Source organism: Mesoplodon mirus, assembly GCF_964341445.2.
Source record: "Mesoplodon mirus genome assembly, chromosome: 9".
Classification (NCBI taxonomy): Eukaryota; Metazoa; Chordata; class Mammalia; order Artiodactyla; family Ziphiidae; genus Mesoplodon; species Mesoplodon mirus.
Window position 1 is genome coordinate 22,824,532 of NC_138985.1, and position 21,053 is coordinate 22,845,584.

The window sequence follows — 21,053 nt, forward strand, 5'->3', positions numbered from 1 at the left end:
GATGTCCTTAGGTACTCTTGCTGAGTGTTCCATTGCACCCTATACTTCTTGTTCTAGCATTTATCTTGCTTTCTTGATGTTACTTGTTCACTTGTCTCTCTTTCATTAAATCATAAACTCCATGAGGGTAGAGATGCTGGCTGTTTCATTTACTGTGTGTCTAGGATCTAGCATAGTGGCTGATCTATAATAAGTACTCATGTATTGGCTTTTATTATGGCTCTATAAACATTTGTTGATATAATAAATACCTTTCAAATGTCAGCTTAGAAGTTACCTTTTTAGTGGAGACTTCTGTTTAAGAAAGCTCAGGTCTTTCCTTCTTCGAGTCTTCAGTATAATGTGTCTGCATCTTTGCATCATCTACTAATAACAGTATATTGAATCTATTTATTTATGTCTGTCTTTTTTATAGGACCATAAGCTCCTTAAAGGCAGAGATTGAGTTTTATTCATATTTAAATCTCCATTGCTTTTCTTGTTTTGTTGTTGTTTTTGTTTTGTTTTGTTTTTTTGTCTGCACCACGCCGCATGCGGGATCTTAGTTCCCCGACCAGGGATTGAACCCGTGCCCCCGACAGTGGAAGCACGGAGTCTTAACCACTGGACCACCGTGGAAGTCCCTGATACTACAGTCTTTAACCAGTTATAAACATAACTGAATACCTTGCTGATACCAAAATATACTACATTAACCAGCCCAGAAAAACTTTTAGAAAATAAAGTGTGGGTCGTTTACATGACCTGTTTGAAACACTTGTGGTAGTGTCTAATGATTGTCAAACCAGCTGTTTAAAAATCTCTTCTAGTGTTTAGCAGAGATTGACCTCTGCTCCACATTTCAGTCTATTCTTCTTTATTTTTATTTTTTAACTTTTTATTTTATATTGGAGTATAGTTGATTAACAATGTTTTGTTAATTTCAGGTGTACAGCAAAGTGATTCAGTTATATGTATATATGTATTTATTCTTTTTCAAATTCTTTTCCATTTAGGTTGTTACATAATATTGATCAGAGTTCCCTGTGCTATATAGTAGGTCCTTATTGGTTATCCATTTTAAATATACTAGTATGTACATATCAATCCCAAACTTCCTAACTTCATTTGTATTTTTCTTTTTTCGACCTCACATGTAAGTGATATCATATGATATTTGTCTTTCTCTGTCTGACTTACTTCATTCAGTATGACAATCTCTAGGTCCATCCATGTTACTGCAAATGGCATTATTTAATTCTTTTTATTGGCTGAGTAATACTCCTTTGTATATATGTACCACATCTTCTTTTTTTGTTTGTTTTGGGTTTTTTGTTTGTTTGTTTGTTTTGTTTGCGGTATGCGGGCTTCTCACTGTTGTGGCCTCTCCCGTTGCGGAGCACAGGCTCCGGACGCGCAGGCTCAGCGGCCATGGCTCACGGGCCCAGCCGCTCCGTGGCATGTGGGATCTTCCCGGACCGGGGCACGAACCCGTGTCCCCTGCATCAGCAGGTGGACTCTCAACCACTGCATCACCAGGGAAGCCCTGCCACATCTTCTTTATCCATTCATCTGTCAGTGGACATTTAGGTTGCTTCCATGTCTTGGCTATTGTAAACAGTGCTGCAATGAACATTGGGGTGCACGTATTCTTTTGGACCATGTTTTTCTCTGGATATATGCCCAGGAGTGGGATTGCAGGATCATATGGTAGCTTTATTTTTAGTTTCTTAAGGAGCCTCCGTACTGTTCTCCACAGTGGCTATACCAATTTACATTCCCACCAACAGTGTAGGAGGGGTCCCTTCCCTACACGCCCTCTCCAGCATTTATTGTTTGTGGATTTTTTGATGATAGTCATTTTGACTGGTTTAAGGTGATATCTCATTGTAGTTTTTTCTTTTTAAGATTTTTTTTTTGATGTGGACCATTTAAAAATCTTTATTGAATTTGTTACAGTATTGCTTCTGTTTTATGTTTTGGTTTTTTTGGCTGTGAGGCATGTGGGATCTTAGCTCACCCACCAGGGATTGAACCTGTACCTCCTGCATTGCACTGCCAGGGAAGTCCCCTTGTTGTAGTTTTGATTTGTATTTCTCTAATAATTAGCAATGTTGAGCATCTTTTCATGTGCCTCTTGGCCATCTGTGTATCTTCTTTGGAGAAATGTCTGTTTAGGTCTTCTGCCCATTTTTTGATTGGGTTGTTTGTTTTTATGATATTAAGCCCTATGAGCTGTTTGTAAAGTTTGGAGACTAATCCCTTGTGGGTTGTATCATTTGTAAATATTTTCTCCCATTCTGTGGGTTGTCTTTTCATTTTGTTTGTGGTTTCCTTTGCTGTACAAAAGCTTTTGAGTTTAATTAGGTCCCATTTGTTTTTGTTATTATTTCAATTAGTCTGGGAGATGGATTGAGCAAGATATGACTGTGATTTATGTCAGGGAGTGTTCTGCCTATGTTTTCCTCTAAAAGTTTTATAGTGTTCAGTCGTACATTTAGGTTTTTAATCCATTTTGAGTTTATTTTTTTGTATGGTGTTAAAAGAGTATTTTAATTTCATTTTTTTTTACATGTAGTTGCCCAGTTTTCCCAGCACCATTTATTGAAGAGACTGTCTTTCCTCCATTGTATAGTCTTGCCTCCTTTATCGTAGATTAATTGACCATAGGTGCATGGGTTTATTTCTGGGCTTTCTATCCTGTTCCATTGATCTATATTTCTGTTTTTGTGCCAGTACCATACTGTTTTGATAACTATAGCTTTGTAGTATAGTCTGAAGTCAGGGAGCCTGATTCCTCCAGCTCCATTTTTCTTTCTCAAGATTGCTTTGGCTATTCGGGGTCTTTTGTTTCTCCATACAAACTTTACGATTTTTTGTTCTAGTTCTGTGAAAAGTGCCGTTGGTACTTTGTTAGGGATTGCATTGAATCTGTAGATTGCCTTTGGTAGGATAGTCATTTTGACAATATTGATTCTATCCAAGAACATGGTATATCTCTCCATCTGTTGTGTTGTCTTCGATTTCTTTCATCAGTGTAGTATAGTTTTCAGAGTACAGGTCTTTTATCTCCTTAGGTAGGTTTATTCCTAGGTATTTTATTCTTTTTGCTGTGATGGTAAATGGGATTGTTTCTTTAATTTCTCTCTCTGATCTTTCGTTGTTAGTGTATAGAAATGCAACAGATTTCTGTGTATTAATTTTGTAACCTGCAACTTTACCGAATTCATGATTATGGGCTCTAGTAGTTTTCTGGTACAGTCTTCGGGATTTTCTATGTATAGTATCATGTCATCTGCAGACAGTGACAGTTTAACTTCTTCTTTTCCAGTTTGGATTCCTTTTATTTCTTTTTTTTTCCTTTGATTGCTGTAGCTAAGACTTCCAAAACTATGTTGAATAAAAGTGGTGAGAGTGGACATCCTTGTCTTGTTTTGTTGCGTATGATGTTAGCTGTAGGTTTGTCATATATGGCCTTTATTATGTTGAGGTATGTTCCCTCTATGCCCACTTTCTGTAGAGTTTTTATCATAAATGGGTGTTGAATTTTGTCAAAAGCTTTTTCTCCATCTATTGAGATGATCACATGATTTTTATTTCTCAGTTGATATGGTGTATCACACTGATTGATTTGTGGATACTGAAAAATCCTTGCATCCCTGGGATAAATCCCCCTCGATCGTGGTGTATGATCCTTTTAATGTATCATTGGATTCAGAGTTGCTAGTATTTTGTTGAGGATTTTTGCGTCTATGTTCATCAGTGATATTGGCCTGTAATTTTCTTTTTTTGTGGTATCTTTGTCTGATTTTGGTATAAGGGTCATCACCCTCATAGAATGAATTTGGGAGTTTTCCTTCCTCTGTAGTTTTTTGGAACAGTTTCAGAAGGGTAGGTGTTAACTCTTCTCTAAATGTTTGATAGAATTTGTCTGTGAAGCCATCTGGTCCTGGACGTTTGTTTTTTGGGAGTTTTTAAGTCACAGTTTCAATTTCGGTGCTTGTGATTGGTCTGTTCATATTTTCTATTTCTTCCTGGTTCAGTCTTGGGAGATTGTACCTTTTGAAGAATTTGTCCATTTCTTCCACGTTGTCCATTTTACTGGCATATAGTTGCTTGTAGTAGTGTCTTATGATCCTTTGTATTTCTGTGGTGTGAGTTGTAACTTCTCCAGTTTCATTTCTAATTTTATTGATTTGAGTCGTCTCCCGTTTTTTTCTTGACAAGTCTGGCTAAAGGTTTATCAATTTTGTTTATCTTTTCAAAGAACCAGCTTTTAGTTTCATTGATCTTTGCTGTTGTCTCTATTTCATTCATTTTTGCTCTGATCTTTATTTTTTTTCCTTCTACTAACTTTAGCTTTTGTTTGTTCTTTCTCTAGTTGCTTTAGTTATAAGGTTAGGTTGTTTATTTGGGATTTTTCTTACTTCCTGAGGTAAGATTGTATTGCTGTAAACTTCTGTCTTAGAACTGCTTTTGCTGCATCCCATAGGTTTTGGATTGTTGTGCTTTCGTTTTCATTTGTCTCTAGGTTTTGTTGTTATTTTGTTTTGTTTTTGCCAAGCTGGGCGACATGTGGGATCTTAGTTTCCTGACCAGGGATCCATCCATTCATTGTTTAGTAGCATATCGTTTAGCCTCCATGTGTTTGTGTTTTTTAGCTTTTTTCTTGTAGTTGATTTCTAATCTCGTAGTGATGTGGTTGGAAAAGTTGCTTGGTATGATTTCAGTTTTCTTAAATTTATCGAGGCTCATTTTGTGACCCAGCACATGGTCAGTTCTGGAGAATATTCCACGTGCCCTTGAGAAGAATGTGTATTCTGCTGCTTTTGCTTTTTTTTTTTTTTTTAAATAAATTTATTTATTTTTGGCTGCGTTAGATCTTCGTTGCTGCATGCGGGCTTTCTCTAGTTGTGGCGAGTGGGGGCTACTCTTCGTTGTGGTGCACGGGCTTCTCATTGAGGTGGCTTCTCTTTATTGCGGAGCACGGGCTCTAGGCGCACGGGCTCTGTAGTTGTGGCTCACGGGCTTAGTTGCTCCGCGGCATGTGGGATCTTCCCAGACCAGGGCTTAAACCCGTGTTCCTGCATTGGCAGGCGATTCTCAACCCCTGCACCACCAGGGAAATCCCCTATTCTGCTGCTTTTGGATGGAATGCTCTCTAAGTGTCAATTAAGTCCATCTGGTCTAATGTGTCATTTAAGGCCTGTGTTTCCTTGCTGATTTTCTGTCTGGATGATCTGTCCATTATGAAACTGGGGTGTTAAAGTCCCCCACTACTATTGTGTTAGTGTCGATTTCTCCCTTTATGGCTGTTAGTATTTGCTTTATATATTGAGGTGCTCCTATGTTAGGTGCATATATATTTACAATGTTATATCTTCTTCTTGGATTGATCCCTTGATCATTATGTAGCGTCCTTCTTTGTCTCTTATAACAGTCTTTATTTTAAGGTCTATTTTGTCTGATACAGATATTGCTACTCCAGCTTTCTTTTGATTTCCATTTGTGTGGAATACCTTTTTCCATCCCCTCACTTTCAGTCTGTATGTGTCCCTAGGTCTGAAGTGGGTCTCTCATAGACAGCATATATACAGGTCTTGTTTTTGTATCCATTCAGCAAGCCTGTGTCTTTTGGTTGGAGCATGTAATCCATTTACATTTAAGGTAATTATTGGTATGTATGTTCCTATTGCCATTTTCTTAATTGCTTTGGCTTTGTTTTTCTAGGTGTTTTTTCTTCCCTTCCTCTTTTGTTCTCTTCTCTTGTGGTTTGATGACCATCTTTAGTGTTGTGTTTGGGTTGCTTTTTCTCTTTTGTGTTTGTACGTATTGTAGGTTTTGGGTTTGCTGTGCCCATAAGATTTTGATATAGCAGTCTATATATGTATAAGGTTGTTTTAAGTTACTGGTCTCTTTCTTGCCTAGAGAAGTTCCTTTAGCATTTGTTGGAAAGCTGGTCTGGTTTTGCTGAGTTCTCCTAGCTTTTGCTTGTCTGTAAAGCTTTTGATTTCTCCATCAAATCTGAATGAGAGCCTTGCTGGGTAGAGTATTCTTGGTTGTAGATTCTTCCCTTTCATCACTTTAAATATATCATGTGACTTTCTTCTGGCCTGCAGAGTTTCTGCTGAGAAATCAGCTCATAACCTTATGGGAGTTCCCTTGTATGGTATTTGTCATTTTTCCCTTGTTGCTTTTAATATTTTTTCTTTGTGTTTAATTTTTGTCATTTTGATTACTGTGTGTCTTGGCATGTTCCTCCTTCAGTTTATCCTGCCTGGGACTCCCTGCGCTTCCTAGACTTGGGTGACTGTTTCCTTTCCCATGTTAGGGAAGTTTTCAGCTATTATCTCTTCAAATATTTTCTCAGGTCCTTTCTGTCTCTCTTTTCCTTTTGGGACCCCTATAATGCGAATGTTGGTGCTTTTAATGATGTCCCAGAGGTCTCTTAGACTGTTTTCGTTTCTTTTCATTCTTTTTTATTTATTCTGTTCACACTGTGATTTCCACCATTCTGTCTTCCAGGTCACTTATCCATTCTTCTGCCTCACTTATTCTGCTATTGATTCCTTTTAGTGTATTTTTCATTTCAGTTATTGTTCATCTCTGTTTGTTCTTTAGTTTTCTAGGTCTTTGTTAAACATTTCTTGCATCTTCTCGATCCTTGCATCTTCTCGATCCTTGCCTCCATTCTTTTTCTGAGATCTTAGATCATCTTCACTATCATTATTCTGAATTATTTTTCTGGTAGGTTGGCTATCTCCACTTCTCTTCATTGTTCTTCTGGGATTTCATCTTTTCCTTCATCTGGGACAAATTCCTCTGCCATCTCCTTTTGACTGACTTTCTGTGATAGCAGTTTCCATTCTGTAGGCTACAGTATTGTGGTTCTTGCTTCTGCTCTCTGCCCTCTGGTGGATGAGGCTGTCTAGGAGGCTGGCAGGCTTCCTGATGGGTGGGGATGTGTTCCCGTCCTGTTGGTTATTTGGCCTGAGGTGACCCAGCACTGGAGCCTACAGGATGTTTGGTGGGGCTGATGGCTGCCTCTGGCAGGGCTCGTGCCGATGGGTACTCCCCAGAAATGTTGCTGCCAGTGTCCTTGTCCCTGCAGTGAGCCACAGCTGCCCCCTGCCTCTGCAGGCAATCCTCCAATACTAGCAGGTAGGTCTGGCCCAGTCTCTTATGGGGTCACTGCTTTTTTCCCCTCGGTCCTGGTGTGCATGAAATTTTGTGTGTGCCCTCCAGGAGTGGAGTTTCTCTTTCCCCCAGTTCTGTGGAAGTCCTGCGATCAAACTCCGCTGGCTCTCAAAGCCGGATTCTCAGGGGACGACTCCTCCCACTTCCGGACTCCCAGGCTGGGAAGCCTGTCGGGGGGGCTCAGAACTTTCACTCCTGTGGGAGAACTTCTGTGGTATGATTGTTTTCCAGTTGTGGGTCGCCCACTGGCGGGTATGGGATTTCATTTTATCTCGATTGTGCCCCTCCTACTGTCTTGTTGTGGCTTCTTCGTCTTTTGATGAAGGGTATCCTTTTTGGTAGGTTCCAGCATTTTTTAGTTGATGGTCATTCAGCAATTAGTTGTGATTTTGGTGTTTCCATAAGAACGGGGTGAGCTCACGTCCTTCTACTCCACCATCTTGAGCTAATCTCCAGAATCTATTCTTTAGAATCTATTCTTTTCCACCTTTGGCAGTACTCTTATGCTAATATGTTCTCAGAGTTCACTGATGGACTGTCTCTGTTATCCAAACCCTGTGTTCTAATTTGTTTGATTAGGGAGTTAATTCATCCAAAATCATTAGGAGTTGTTGTCTTGGGCTTCACTTCTCGCTTAATGGTATTTCTTCAGTTCACTCCACTTTGAAAATTGTTCTCACAGATGGATAAAACAGGCAAGAAAAAGAATAATAATAGATTTACTTTCTTTTGTTAAACAGTATAATAATATCCCCAAGCAGTAATTCTGTTTCCTCCATCTCTGCACTTTTGCTTTAGGTTTTTTACAAGCCTTGGGTCATTCCAGATATCTTGCCACAATGTTTTAGGGGTCTGTTACCATATTGAATTAGTTTTTACACGTCATTTTAAAAATTTAGGCTTATCAGAGAATTTACTGATAGTCATACATATCTCTTTACTTTCTCATAAAGTTAGTCATATGAGTTTTATTTTTTATTTACAGTTCTAGTTCCTTCTTCCATTACAGTGCTTTCAGGAACATAGGTTTTGGACTCAGATATAAATTTGAATTTTAGCTCTGCCTTTTAATGACTTTATGTCCTTGTTAAATTTATATCCCTCTCTGAACCAGTTGATTAATCATAAAAAGGAGGAAAAGAATAATTGCCTTATAAGATTTTGTTGGGATTTTATAAAGTTAATACATTTAAGAAACTTAACATAGTGCCTGGCATTTAACAAGCTGTAAATAAATTGTAGATATTATTGGAGTTTTCCTATCTCTAAGGATTTTGAAATCAGCTTTCCTAAAGAGTAGGGCACTTGTCTAGCTATGCTCATTGTTCCATACTTTGAATTATAGACTTTGAGATGCTGCTTCTCATCATTTCTACTCTTACTATTTCGATTTAGGTTCAGAAGAGTGATTCCTTTCTTTTAAACATCTTTATTGAGATAAAATTCACATATATAGTTCACCCATTTAAAGTGTACAATTCAATGATTTTTAGTCTATGCACAGAGTTATGCATCTGTCATCAGTATCTAATTCCAGAACATTTTCATCACCCCAGAAAGAAGCCCCGTGACTATTAGTAGTCATTCTATATTCCTCCCTTCTTCCAGCCCTTGGAAATCTAATCTACTTCCTGTGTCCATGGATTTGCCTATCCTGAACATTACATATAAATGGAATTCATGCAATATGTGGCATTTTGTGTCTGGCTTCTTTCACTTAGTATAATGTTCTCAACGTTCAGGTATACTTCATTTCTCTTTATGGCCAAATAATATTCCATTCTATGGATATAGCACATTTTTAAAATTAATTGATCAGTGATGAACAATTGGGTTGTTTCCACTTTGGGGCTAGTATGAATAATGCTGCTATGAACATTTGTGTACAAGTTTTTGTGTAGACCTCTGTTTTCATTTATTTTGAGTATATACTTGGGAGTAATTCTGTTTTTAACCTTTCAAGGAACTGTACAGCAATTGGGAGATTGGGATTGACATATATACACTAATATGTATAAAATAGAAAACTAATAAGAAACTACTGTCTAAAATAAATAAATTAATTAAATTAAATTTTTTAAAAGAGTTGTGAGGCCAGAAGGAGGAGCTCTCTTGCCCTACCACTTAGTAGTCAGTTGCAGACCCAACAGGAGGAGACATACCTCGCATCTCCAACAGGAAGAAGGTTACTACTGTACTACCACAGCAGAAGGAAGGAAGATTCTCCTTGCAATAACCTTGCCAGTGGGAGACTGTCATTACTCAGCCAATAAAAAACCACTACAGCTTCCAATTTGCACGACTCCAATGGACTTTTTATTTGTAACAGCCTTCCCAACTCCACCTTTTCCTCTATAAGAGAAACGTTCGTCTTCTTTGTTCTCTGGACTTGCCTGTGGTTCACCATGGATTGTATGCCCCAAATTGCAATTCTTTGATATTCCCGAATAAACCAGTTTTACTGGTTTAAAAAAAAAAAAGGAACTGTACAGCAAAGTGAATCAGCTATATGTATACATATAGCCCCTCTTTGTCGGATTTCTTTCCCGGTTCATTTGTTTTGTTACTGAGCTTTGAGACTTCTTTATGTAATCTGGATTTAGATTCTTTATTTAAATACTTTATATGTTTTTTTTAATTTTATTTTTGGCTGCGTTGTGTCTTTGCTGCATGCGAGCTTTCTCTAGTTGGAGTGAGCGGGGGCTGCTCTTCGTTGCGGTGCGTGGGCTTCTCATTGCCGTGGCTTCACTTGTTGCGGAGCACGGGCTCTAGGCGTGCAGGCTCAGCAGTTGTGGCACACGGGCTCAGTAGCTGTGGCTCGCGGGCTCTAGAGCGCAGGCTCAGCAGTTGTGGCACACGGGCTCAGTAGCTGTGGCTCGCGGGCTCTAGAGCGCAGGCTCAGCAGTTGTGGCACACGGGCTCAGTAGCTGTGGCTCGCAGGCTCTAGAGCGCAGGCTCAGCAGTTGTGGCGCACGGGCTTAGTTGCTCTGCCACATGTGGGATCTTCCTGGACCAGGGCTCGAACCCGTGTCCCCTGCCTTGGCAGGTGGATTCTTAACCACTGTGCCACCAGGGAAGCCCCCAGTAGATGGTTTGCAAACATTTCTTCACAGCCTATGGTTTCTCTTTTTGGGTTCATAATGCTGTCTTTTGAAGAGAAGTTTTTAATTTTGATGAAGTCTAATTTATCTTTTTTCTTTTATGGATTGTGCGTTTGGTATTGTAGCTAAGAAATCTTTGCCTACTCAAGGTCACAAAGATTCTCTGCTATATTTTCTTCTAGAAGTTTTATAGCCTTGGGTTTTACGTTTAGGTCCATGATTTTGAGTTACCTTTTCATGTATGCTTGTCATTGGATTTTTAGTGTCATTATATAGCCTCTAGTTAACTCAGCTCTCACCCCAAAAATTCATGAAATTTTTAAAATGAATACATGAACTTAATTTAGTTGGTAAGGTAAACTCTTAAGGTGAATTTTAAATTATGAGATGAATTTAATACAGATTCTTGCAAAGGATATATTCATAGCTTTTCATAGTTTATTTAATGCTGTAAAATTATCTTCATATTGCCGGTTTCACATATAAGTATTCACAAGTTATAACTGATAAAATGTTGTTAAAATAAAAAGCCAGCATTTACTTTAAATTATAATTTGACTGAAAATGTAAACATTTCTCTGTTGAGAAAATAAAATACGAAACCAGTTTAATATTTTGCAAGCATCAGTAATTAGCAATAAGAGGTTACTTCTTCTCCCTCAGGACCTGCCTTCCCACTGCCGTTCCTCTTTCTGGACCAGTTACCAGTGTATTTCATTCCTTCTCCAAGTCTTTGTGCAGATGGCACTTGCAGTGAGGCCTTCCCCTGGCCACACTGCTTAAAATTACAGTCCCTCTCCTTTCAGTAGTCCTGGTTCTACTTCCTGCTTTATTCTTCTCATAGCTCTTTTACTGTCCTCTGCATGAATTTTACTTATTTGTCTCCCCTGTCAGAATCTAAGGTCCCTGAGGGCAGTGTTTTGTTTACTGACGTATGTCTATCACGTAAAATGGTGCCCTAGCCTATAGTACTTGCTCAGTACACGTTGAGTTAGTGAATATTAAGTTATATATGTTTGTCACATGTTAATTTTAAACCTCAAGAGTTTCTAGTAGGAACATATTAACACAAGAAAATATCGTACACTAAACTGTTTAAGATGATTTTTTTAAACGTTTGCTACAGAAGCCTTTATGTTTATGATTATTGTTTTTTTCTTATTTGCAGGGCTCAGTTTGGCAAAGACTTGGTGCAGACGTGACTGCAGTTGAGTTTTTGGGTCATGTTGGTGGAATTGGAATTGATATGGAGATATCTAAAAACTTCCAGCGCGTCCTTCAAAAACAAGGATTTAAATTTAAACTGAATACCAAAGTTACTGGTGCTACTAAGAAGTCAGATGGAAGAATTGACGTTTCGTAAGTACGCTACATCTGTTTTTGTTATGATACCCTTCTGTGCGTTTCTTTAAGAAAAACATTCCGTTTTTAGAATCAGATTCTTCTATAACTTACTACCATTTTACTGCGTAGTATAACTCAGTATTGCTTATCAAGTCAGTCCATTGAAATGCACGATTGCAGTGATGATAGAAAAATGAAGCCAGTGTTCTCATTTGTAATGTACTTTTTCATAGTATACATTCAGAAAAATTTAAACTCTGAACGTTCAGTAAAATTCATTCAGTATTTTTAGACAGATACATGGGGAAATCAGTAATATTACGGGTTCAGTTGCTTACTGTGTGCTTGGCATTCTGCTCGTTTAACCCTGAAATAACCTGCCTAAGGTCACCCAGCTGGTGGGGGCAGCAGCAGTACTTGAACTTGGATCTGTCGGACTCTTAAGACTTAATGTTCTTAAACTGTGTTTTACAGCCTTTGTTGTGAGGTTCTCATGATAGACCTCTAGAGGATATGTACATTCTTCTTTGCCTGATCCTGACGTTTATATTTGTAATAAAATAAAGGTACACTGTTAGAGGTGTCATCGATACTTGAGACATGTCTGGTCTTAAATTTCCAAGTCTGTCAGCTATTCATGTAGACGTGTGTTTAACAGTTATACACTGTTCATTATCTAGCATTGAAGCTGCTTCTGGTGGTAAAGCTGAAGTTATCACTTGTGATGTACTGCTGGTTTGCATTGGCCGACGACCCTTTACTAAGAATTTGGGACTGGAGGAGCTTGGAATTGAGCTGGATCCTAGAGGTAGAATTCCAGTAAATACCAGATTCCAAACTAAAATTCCAAAGTAAGTTGGATACTTACCTGCATTTTCAATAATTTTAAGCAAACACTCTTTTGAAAATAAGGCTTTTATCATGCTTAAAAAGTACATTGGGGCTTCCCTGGTGGCACAGTGGTTGGGAGTCTGCCTGCCGATGCAGGGGACGCGGGTTCGTGCCCCAGTCCGGGAGGATCCCACATGCCGTGGAGCGGCTGGGCCCGTGAGCCATGGCCGCTGAGCTTGCGCGTCCGGAGCCTGTGCTCCGCAACGGGAGAGGCCACAACAGTGAGAGGCCCGCGTACCGCCAAAAAAAAAAAAAAGTACATTGGCTTTGGGGAAGAACAGTAAACTTATAACATGTAAAAGCAAAAATAATTAATTGAATTTTTTCACTACCCAAAGATTAGAACCTGAACTCATAGATATTTGAAGAGCTGTATTTGATTTATTTTTTGGTGACTTTATAACTAGAAACGTGTATTTTGTTACCCTGGTATAACTGTAGATGAGTGTCTGTGATTTCAGAAGTTGACTGTTTCTTTTGATCTCCGTGGCAGTATCTATGCAATCGGCGATGTGGTTGCTGGTCCAATGCTGGCTCACAAAGCAGAGGATGAAGGCATTATCTGTGTTGAAGGGATGGCTGGTGGCGCTGTGCACATTGACTACAATTGTGTACCATCGGTGATTTACACACACCCTGAAGTTGCTTGGGTTGGCAAATCAGAAGAGCAGTTGAAAGAAGAGGTAATTCAGAGTAGTTTTCCTCTAATGTGTGATTTGAGTTGATACCAGTGGTTGAGAATCCTTTCATTATTGCATTAATGCATTTAAATAACTATGTAGAACATTATAGGTAAGTTTGTATAATTTTTTACTTTGTATCTTAAAGGAGATCATTTGGTTGACTGTATTCAAAAACTAGTAATTCCAGAGCTCTTATATTTGGCTTTGAAATGTATCCAGGTGGGCTGACATTTGCATTTGCTTGTGTTTGTACCCAAAATATATTTCAGTAACAAGCCTTTTGGTCTTTCCTTCTATATGCTTTGTGAAGAATTGCCTTCTTGGGATTTATATTCTGAAGAAATGGTAGACACTTTCACCAAATGGGAATGAATTTTTTGATAGCTTATGTACGTTCTCATTTTCTGCTTCTCACAGGGTATTGAGTACAAAGTTGGGAAATTCCCATTTGCTGCTAACAGCAGAGCTAAGACAAACGCCGACACAGATGGCATGGTGAAGATACTTGGGCAGAAATCAACGGACAGAGTATTGGGAGCACATATTCTAGGACCAGTGAGTACTGTAAAACCAGAAATCCCACTAGGATTTCTGGAAAGCATTGTTATTTAGTAGATTAATTTAAAACCACCTGGTGTTTACATTCTGCGGTTATTATTTACTAGCAAAAGTTTGAATATGGCTTCTTCATGCATCGTTTCTAGCACTGACATTCTTGCCCATCGTATCATCTGCATTCTATGCTGCAACTAAGATTATCCCTTTAAAACATAGATCAGGCCATTTGCCTGCTTAAAACTCTCTAATGGTTCTTTCTGCTCTAGACTTATATAAAAGGCCCCACTGAATTTGGCCCTGGTTACTTTTCTGACCTCATCTCTTTCCACTCATCCCCTTTGCTTATTAATTCCCTGTCTCATGGGCCTTCTGTCAATTTCTTAATAGGCTGAGCTTGTTCCCATTTTAAAGCCTTTGTTCTAGAATCCTCTGCCTTCATATCTTTGCATGACTGGCTTATTATTCAGGTCTTAGCTCAGATGTTACCTTCTAAGAGAAGCCTTTCCTGTCACTGCACATGAGGTATGCCCTCCCCTAGGTATCTGGTGCATCAGTAATGGTACTAGAACATTTGAGTGCTTACTTTGTAACAGTTTTTCCTAGATGCATGCATCAACTTTAGTTTCCATGACCCTGTGAGGTAGGTGGTGGTGTTCCCATTTTTGAGGTGAATAAATGGGCCAAAGCACAGAGTCAGTGAGTGGTTAGGGCAGTAAATGGTAGGAGTTGAATCCAGGCCATCTCGCTTCAGAGCCCAGGCTCTTAACTTCTGAACTGCTTTTTTCTGTTAAGGTTTTTCTGACTGGAGGCAATTAACTGTTCTAATCTCTCGTATTAGAAGGTAGTTGTTTTTGCCATAGAAACAAAATTACTTCTTGGTTTATTATTTTAAAGGGTGCTGGTGAAATGATAAATGAAGCTGCTCTTGCACTGGAATATGGAGCATCCTGTGAAGATATAGCTAGAGTCTGTCATGCACATCCGGTAACAACATATGCAATTAATGGCTATCTCAAGTTTCTTCTCATTCACAAATACTTGGTTTTTAATTCTAAATTTCTTCCCTTTGCAGACCTTATCAGAAGCTTTTAGAGAAGCAAACCTGGCTGCATCATTTGGGAAATCGATCAACTTTTAAATTAGAAGATTATATTTTTCTGCAATTTCCTGGGAACTTTTATAGAGGTAACATTTCTGAACAGGAAATGCTCACAGCTCCAAGAATTTCTAGGACTGAATTATGAAACTTTTGGAAGGTATTTAATAGGTTTGGACAGAATGGAATAATCTCATATCTATATTTTAAATAAATTTAATATTTTATTTCACTGCGTTAATACTGCAGAAAAACTGCTTATGGTAGCATCCTGGAAAATTTTCTTCAACCCATATTTTCATGCTGTTTATATAAGGCTCAACTTCACTGAATTTATGCTAAGTAGCTTTTATCTCTGATACAGGATTTACTTACATGGATAGAGCTGGAGTGTGGTATGTGAACAGCTGTGTTTGAAACAAGGTGATCAAGTTATTTTAAACTTGGTTTTCACATTGGAAAGTCATTAGAATAAGGTAAACATGTATAAACTGAACTGATGTAAATAAAAAATGATGGTCTATCAGTTATTTTAATCCCCAAAGTCTTGGCAGTTAGAGGTAGAATTTGTGTTTAGATTTTTAAGGTTCTAGTGAGGTCTGCAGTCTGAAGTATAGTTATACAGTTGACCAAAGTAAGGCAGTATATATATGAAATTCATATATTAAGTGGAGAAGTAATGTATTACAGTGGGAAATTAAGATATGGAAATAAACATGTCTTAAATATTCATTTACTGGTTATTCTGAGTGGATGTCAAGATGGTCCTAGATTTTTTATGACTACCTCTACCATACATTCTTGTTTATTACTCTTTATTATTGCTTTTATAGGCCTGGATAGATCTTTTTTTCCCCACACTGTAGGACAGTATTAAGGTATTTAAAAGGTCATTATCCTTTCATCTGTTCTAGTGATACCTACTAAATGTTTAACATTTATTTTTGGAGAAACAACATAAGGGAATCTTTAATCTGTTGTCTTTTAAGTGGATTGCCAGTGTATCCTGGCTGGGTAAAATTGACTATTTCTTTAAAGAGTGCTATAAAATTATATTTATTGGTAAATGCTTAAAATGGCTGTTTCTTAAAACACTTACATAACAAAGTGTTGAATACTAAGTAGACTTTATTATAACTAAATTTAAGAATCATTTCAGATTCATTCATCATATTTGATATAGCATAAATTTCTAAAGAAAGTAAATTAAGGAACTGAAATGTGCAAACCAGATATTCACTTGATTGCAATTTAAAGGTTATATATCATCTTAAGGAAAGTTTGGAGAATGTAATTTATGAGCAGAAAGCTGTATGGAATAAGAAATCATCAGTTGATCCATAGATAAAAGGAAAATGTTTTGTAGCCTTCAGGTTTTTATTGGTTTATATGTAGGTCACATTTTCCTTTTATTTCACATGTCCAGTGCTCTTGAATTGTATTATGGTCATTATAAATGGATACATTGTAAAGACTGGATTCTGTTACATACCTCTGAAAAATACTGAATTTTTTAGTGGGCAGTTAACTTGGTTAAACTCCAAACTCTTGTTGTCTTTGTGCACGCGCGCGCGTGTGTGTGTGTGGGGGGCGCGGGTGGACAGCTGAAATCTACGCAGTTGTTTTAGCTTTACCTGGGCTACGTGAAGTTTGTGCCATGCATGTAAAGTTCACAGATCAGCTAGAGATTGGACAAGGGATATGCAGAATTTATACCTCTTTTCTGGGGTTCCTCCCCTCATATTTCAGTTGCTGTTGGTTACCCCAAACTCTGTCCTCCGATTCCTTAACCAGTAAAACTTGGCTTCTCTCCAAGTTGCCACTTGGGACCTCCCCTCAGTGAAAAGCTATTAAAAATGGAAATCTCACGCAAGGCTGTTTGAATGCGACGCGCACCCCCCTCTTCTGCCTACTTCTGGTTGTTGTCCAGTACCTTTACTTTTTAAAAATATATTTTATTCAGAGTTTTCAGTTGTTATCTGTAGGAGTGGTGGTCTGATATGTGCTATTTGCCATTATTGGTAATGAACTCTGCATCTTTTTAAAATATGAAATCCCAATATTATGTGAAGTGCTAATTTATTTAAACCTCAAACATGTCCTCTAGGTAGAAAGATTCTGATGAGGGAATAGTGAAAATTAATTTAATACAAAGTCCTAGCTATAGAGAGACACAAAATAATAGTTAAGTGCAACTTTAAGGTCCCTTTCACTGTGAGAATGGAAATATATATGGTTGGGAATGAAGTCCTAGGTATAAGACAAATTTTTAATGTTCACTTATTGTTATTAAGTTCTGAGTATTCTCCTGGCTTGTGAAGGGTGGGGCCCACCCTTGTGAAGGGTTGTCCAATTCATGGATCTGATTGAAATTACTAATTTTAAAGTGCGACTTTTAGTTGTTTAGCTGAAAAGCAATGAGGGGTAGTGAAGGTTTCTACCTCTGCTTTTAAGTAAATACTTATAATCAAGGGGGAAAAAAAGACTTAGTTGCCCTGGTAGATGAGGAGTTACAACCACTTTGCTAGTAGAATTCCTATCTAAATAAAAGTGACAACTGTGTGGAACCAGAGGGAAGTTGCCTTATTATTGAGATTACAGCAATTAACGTAACTTTTGTTCAGGCCCAGCTTCAAATGCAGCTGTGTTGGATGTGTGGGTTGTTGTTACGTGGTGCAGAGTAGCCTATTCTCTAAGAAGAATGTGTGAAAAAACCACTTAAGGCCTGGCCTGTTTCCAGCTAACTCAGCTATAAAGTCGACAAAGGCTTGGCAATTGTATTCCAGCTATTTTCTTTTTCCTGTGGAATAACTGTTACCTGATTGTGAAATCAAATAAAATTCAATGTAAAATCTGAGAAATTATAGCATCCTTCTGTACTTTGAGTAGCACTGCTCACTGTGCACAAGCAGTAATATCCCCCAAACTTCGGCTCAACTTAATTTAAACGTTCCCCTCAGCAGCCCTAGCCCTGTTTTAGGTGGCAATACTCGTATTTTTTTTAAATTTTATTGGAATATAGTTGATACACAGTGTTGTTAATTTCTTCTGTACAGCAAAGTGACTGAGTTCTACATATATATATTCTTTTTCATATTCTTTTCCATTATGGTTTGTCACAGGATATTGAATATGGTTCCCTGTGCTATGCAGTAGGACCTTGTTAACCCATCCTGTATATAATAGTTTGCCTCAGCTAATCTCAAACTCCCATTCCTTCCCTCCCATATGCCCCCTCCCCCTTGTAGTTGTAAAGGCAACTACAAGTCTGTTCTCCTTATTTGTGAATCTGTTTATGTTTCAGCGATAGGTTCATTTGTGTCATATTTTAGATTCCGCATATAAATGATATCATATGCTACTTGTCTTTCTCTTTCTGATTTATTTCAGTTAGTATGAGAATCTTTAGGTCCATCCATGTTGCTACAAATGGCATTATTTCGTTATTATTTATGGCTGAGTAGTATACCATTGTACATATGTACCTCATCTTTATCCATTCATCTGTCAATGGACGTTAGGTTGCTTCCATGTCTTGGCTATTATGAATAGTGCTGCTGTGAACATTGGGGTGCATGTATCTTTTCAAATTATAGTTTTGTCTGGGTATGTACCCAGGAGTGGGAGTGCTGGATCATCTGGTAATTCTATTTTTAGTTGTTTGAGGAACCTCCATACTGTTTTCCATAGTGGCTGCACCAATTTACATTCCCACCAACAGTGTAAGAGGGTTCCCCTTTCTCCACAGTCTATCCAGCATTTGTTATTTATAGACTTTTTAATGATGGCCATTCTGACTGGTGTGAGGTGGTACCTCATTGTACTTTTGACTTGCGTTTCTCTAATAATTAGTGATGAGCATCTTTTCATGTGCCTATTGGCTATCTGTATGTCTTCTTCGGAGAAATGTCTATTTAGGTCTTCCCGTTTTTCGATTGGGTTGTTTGTTGTCGTTGAGTTGTATGAACTGTTTGTGTATTTTGGAAATTAAGCCCTTGTCAGTCACATGGTTTGCAAGTATTTTCTCCAGTTCTGTAGCTTGTTTTTTTGTTTTGTTTATGGTTTCCTTTGCTGTGCAAAAGCTTGTAGGTTTGATTAGGTCCATTTGTTTAATTTTGTTTTTATTTCTATTGGCTTGGGAGACTGACCTAAGAAAACATTGGTACGATTTATGTCAGAGAATGTTTTGCCTCTTATCTCTTCTAGGAGTTTTATGGTGTCACATCTTATGTTTAAGTCCTTAAGCTATTTTGAGTTTATTTTTGTGCATAATGTGAGGGCGTGTTCTAACTTCATTGATTTATATGCAGCTGTCCAGCTTTCCCAGCACCACTTGCTGAAGAGACTGTCTTTTTCCCATTTTACATTTTTGTCTCCTTTGTCAAAGATTAATTGACCATAGGTGTGTGGGGGTTTTTTCTGGGCTCTTTATTCTGTTCCATTGATCCATATGTCTGTTTTTGTGCTAATACCACACTGTTTTGATTACTGTATCTTTGTAGTATTGTCTGAAGTCTGAGAGGGTTTTGCCTCCGGCTTTTTTCTTTAGGATTGCTTTGGCAATTCTGGGCCTTTTATGGTTCCACATAAATTTTAGGATTATTTGTTCTAGGATCACATTAAATCTGTAGATTGCTTTGGGTAGTATTGCCATTTTAACAATATTCTTACAGTCCAAGAGCATGGGATATCTTCCCATTTCTTTGAATCATCTTTAGTTTCCTTTATTAATGGTTTGTAGTTCTCAGCACATGTCTTTCACTTCCTTGGTGAGGTTTATTCCTAGGTGGGTTTTTTTGTGGTTTTTTTTTGATGTGATTTTAAAAGGATAGTTTGTTTACATTCCTTTTCTGATATTTCATTGTTAGTGTAAAGAAATACAACTGATTTTTATGTTAATCTTGTATCTGCCTACTTTACTGAATTCATTTATCAGTTCTAGTAGTTTTTGTGTGGAGTCTTTAGGGTTTTCTATTGGGTTGGCCAAAAAGTTCGTTTGGGTTTTTCTGTAAGATCTTACGGAAAACCTGAACAAACGTTTTGGCCAACCCAATATATATAGTATCATGTTGTCTGCATATAAAACAATTTTACCTCTTCCCTACCAATTTGGATACCTTTTATTTCTTTTTCTTGTCTGATTGATGTGGCTAGGATTTCAATACTATGTTGAAGAAAATTGGTGAGAGTGGGCATCCTTGTCTTGTTCCAGATTTCAGTTGGAAACCTTTCAGCTTTTCCCAGTTGAGTATTATATTGGCTGTGGGTTTGTCATCAATAGCTTTTATTATGTTGAGATATGTTCCCTCTGTGCCCAGTTTTGTAAGGGTTTTTTAATCATGAATGGATGTTGAATTTTATCAAGTGTTTTTCTGAACCTATTGAATGATCATGTGGGTTTTGACCTTTCTTTTGTTGATGTGGTGTATCACACTGATTGATTTGCATATGTTGAACCATCCTTCTGACCCTGTGATGAATCCAACTTGGTTGTGTTGTATGACCTTTTTATGTGTTGTTGGATTTGGTTTGCTAATATTTTGTTGAGGATTTTTATGTCATAATCAGAGATACTGGCCTGTAATTTTATTTTTTGGCAGTTTCTTTGGTTTTGGTATCAGGGTGATGGTGGCTTCATAGAAAGTCTTTAAGAGTGTTCCTTCCTCTTCAGTCTTTTTGGAAGTGTTTGAGAAGGACCAGTATAAGTTCTTTGTATGTTTGGTAGAATTTCCCAGTGAAGCCATCTGCTCCTGGACTTCTTTTTGTAGGGAGGTTTTTTTTTTTTTATATATATATTACAGATTCTACTTTGTTTCCAGTGATTGGCCTGTTCAAGTTATCTATTTCTTTTTTATTGGCGTATAGTTGATTTACAGTGTTGTTAGTTTCTGCTGTACAGCAAAGTGAATCAGTTATACATATACATATATCCACTCTATTTTAGATTCTTTTCCCATATAGGTCATTACAGAGTATTAGGTAGAGTTCCCTGTGCTATACAGTAGGTCCTTTATTAGTTATCTGTCTTATATATAGTAATGTGTATATGTCAATCCTAGTCTCCCAATTTATCCTCCCACCAGTAACCATAAGTTTGTTTTTTATATCTGTGACTCTGTTTCTGTTTTGTAGATAAGTTCATTTGTACCATTTTTTTAAAGATTCCCCATATAAGTGATATCATATGATATTTTTCTCTTACTT

General features: G+C 37.7%; 1 protein-coding gene across 3 annotated transcripts in view; it reads left to right on the top strand.

Annotated features, from left to right (window-relative positions):
• Nucleotides 1–21,053, top strand: part of DLD (dihydrolipoamide dehydrogenase) — a 51,614-nt gene that overhangs the window by 16,647 nt on the left and 13,914 nt on the right. Inside the window, exons 9-14 of one of the 3 annotated variants that reach the window (XM_082632999.1) lie at nt 11,446–11,636; nt 12,302–12,472; nt 13,006–13,195; nt 13,613–13,750; nt 14,648–14,737; nt 14,826–14,938. In XM_082632999.1, coding sequence (XP_082489125.1) covers nt 11,446–11,636; nt 12,302–12,472; nt 13,006–13,195; nt 13,613–13,750; nt 14,648–14,737; nt 14,826–14,891 — 846 coding nt within the window. In that variant the 3' untranslated portion in view covers nt 14,892–14,938. Of the gene's footprint in view, nt 1–11,445; nt 11,637–12,301; nt 12,473–13,005; nt 13,196–13,612; nt 13,751–14,647; nt 16,395–21,053 lie in introns of those variants that run through there. The other 2 variants (XM_082632998.1, XM_082632997.1) reach the window with 2 other exon arrangements.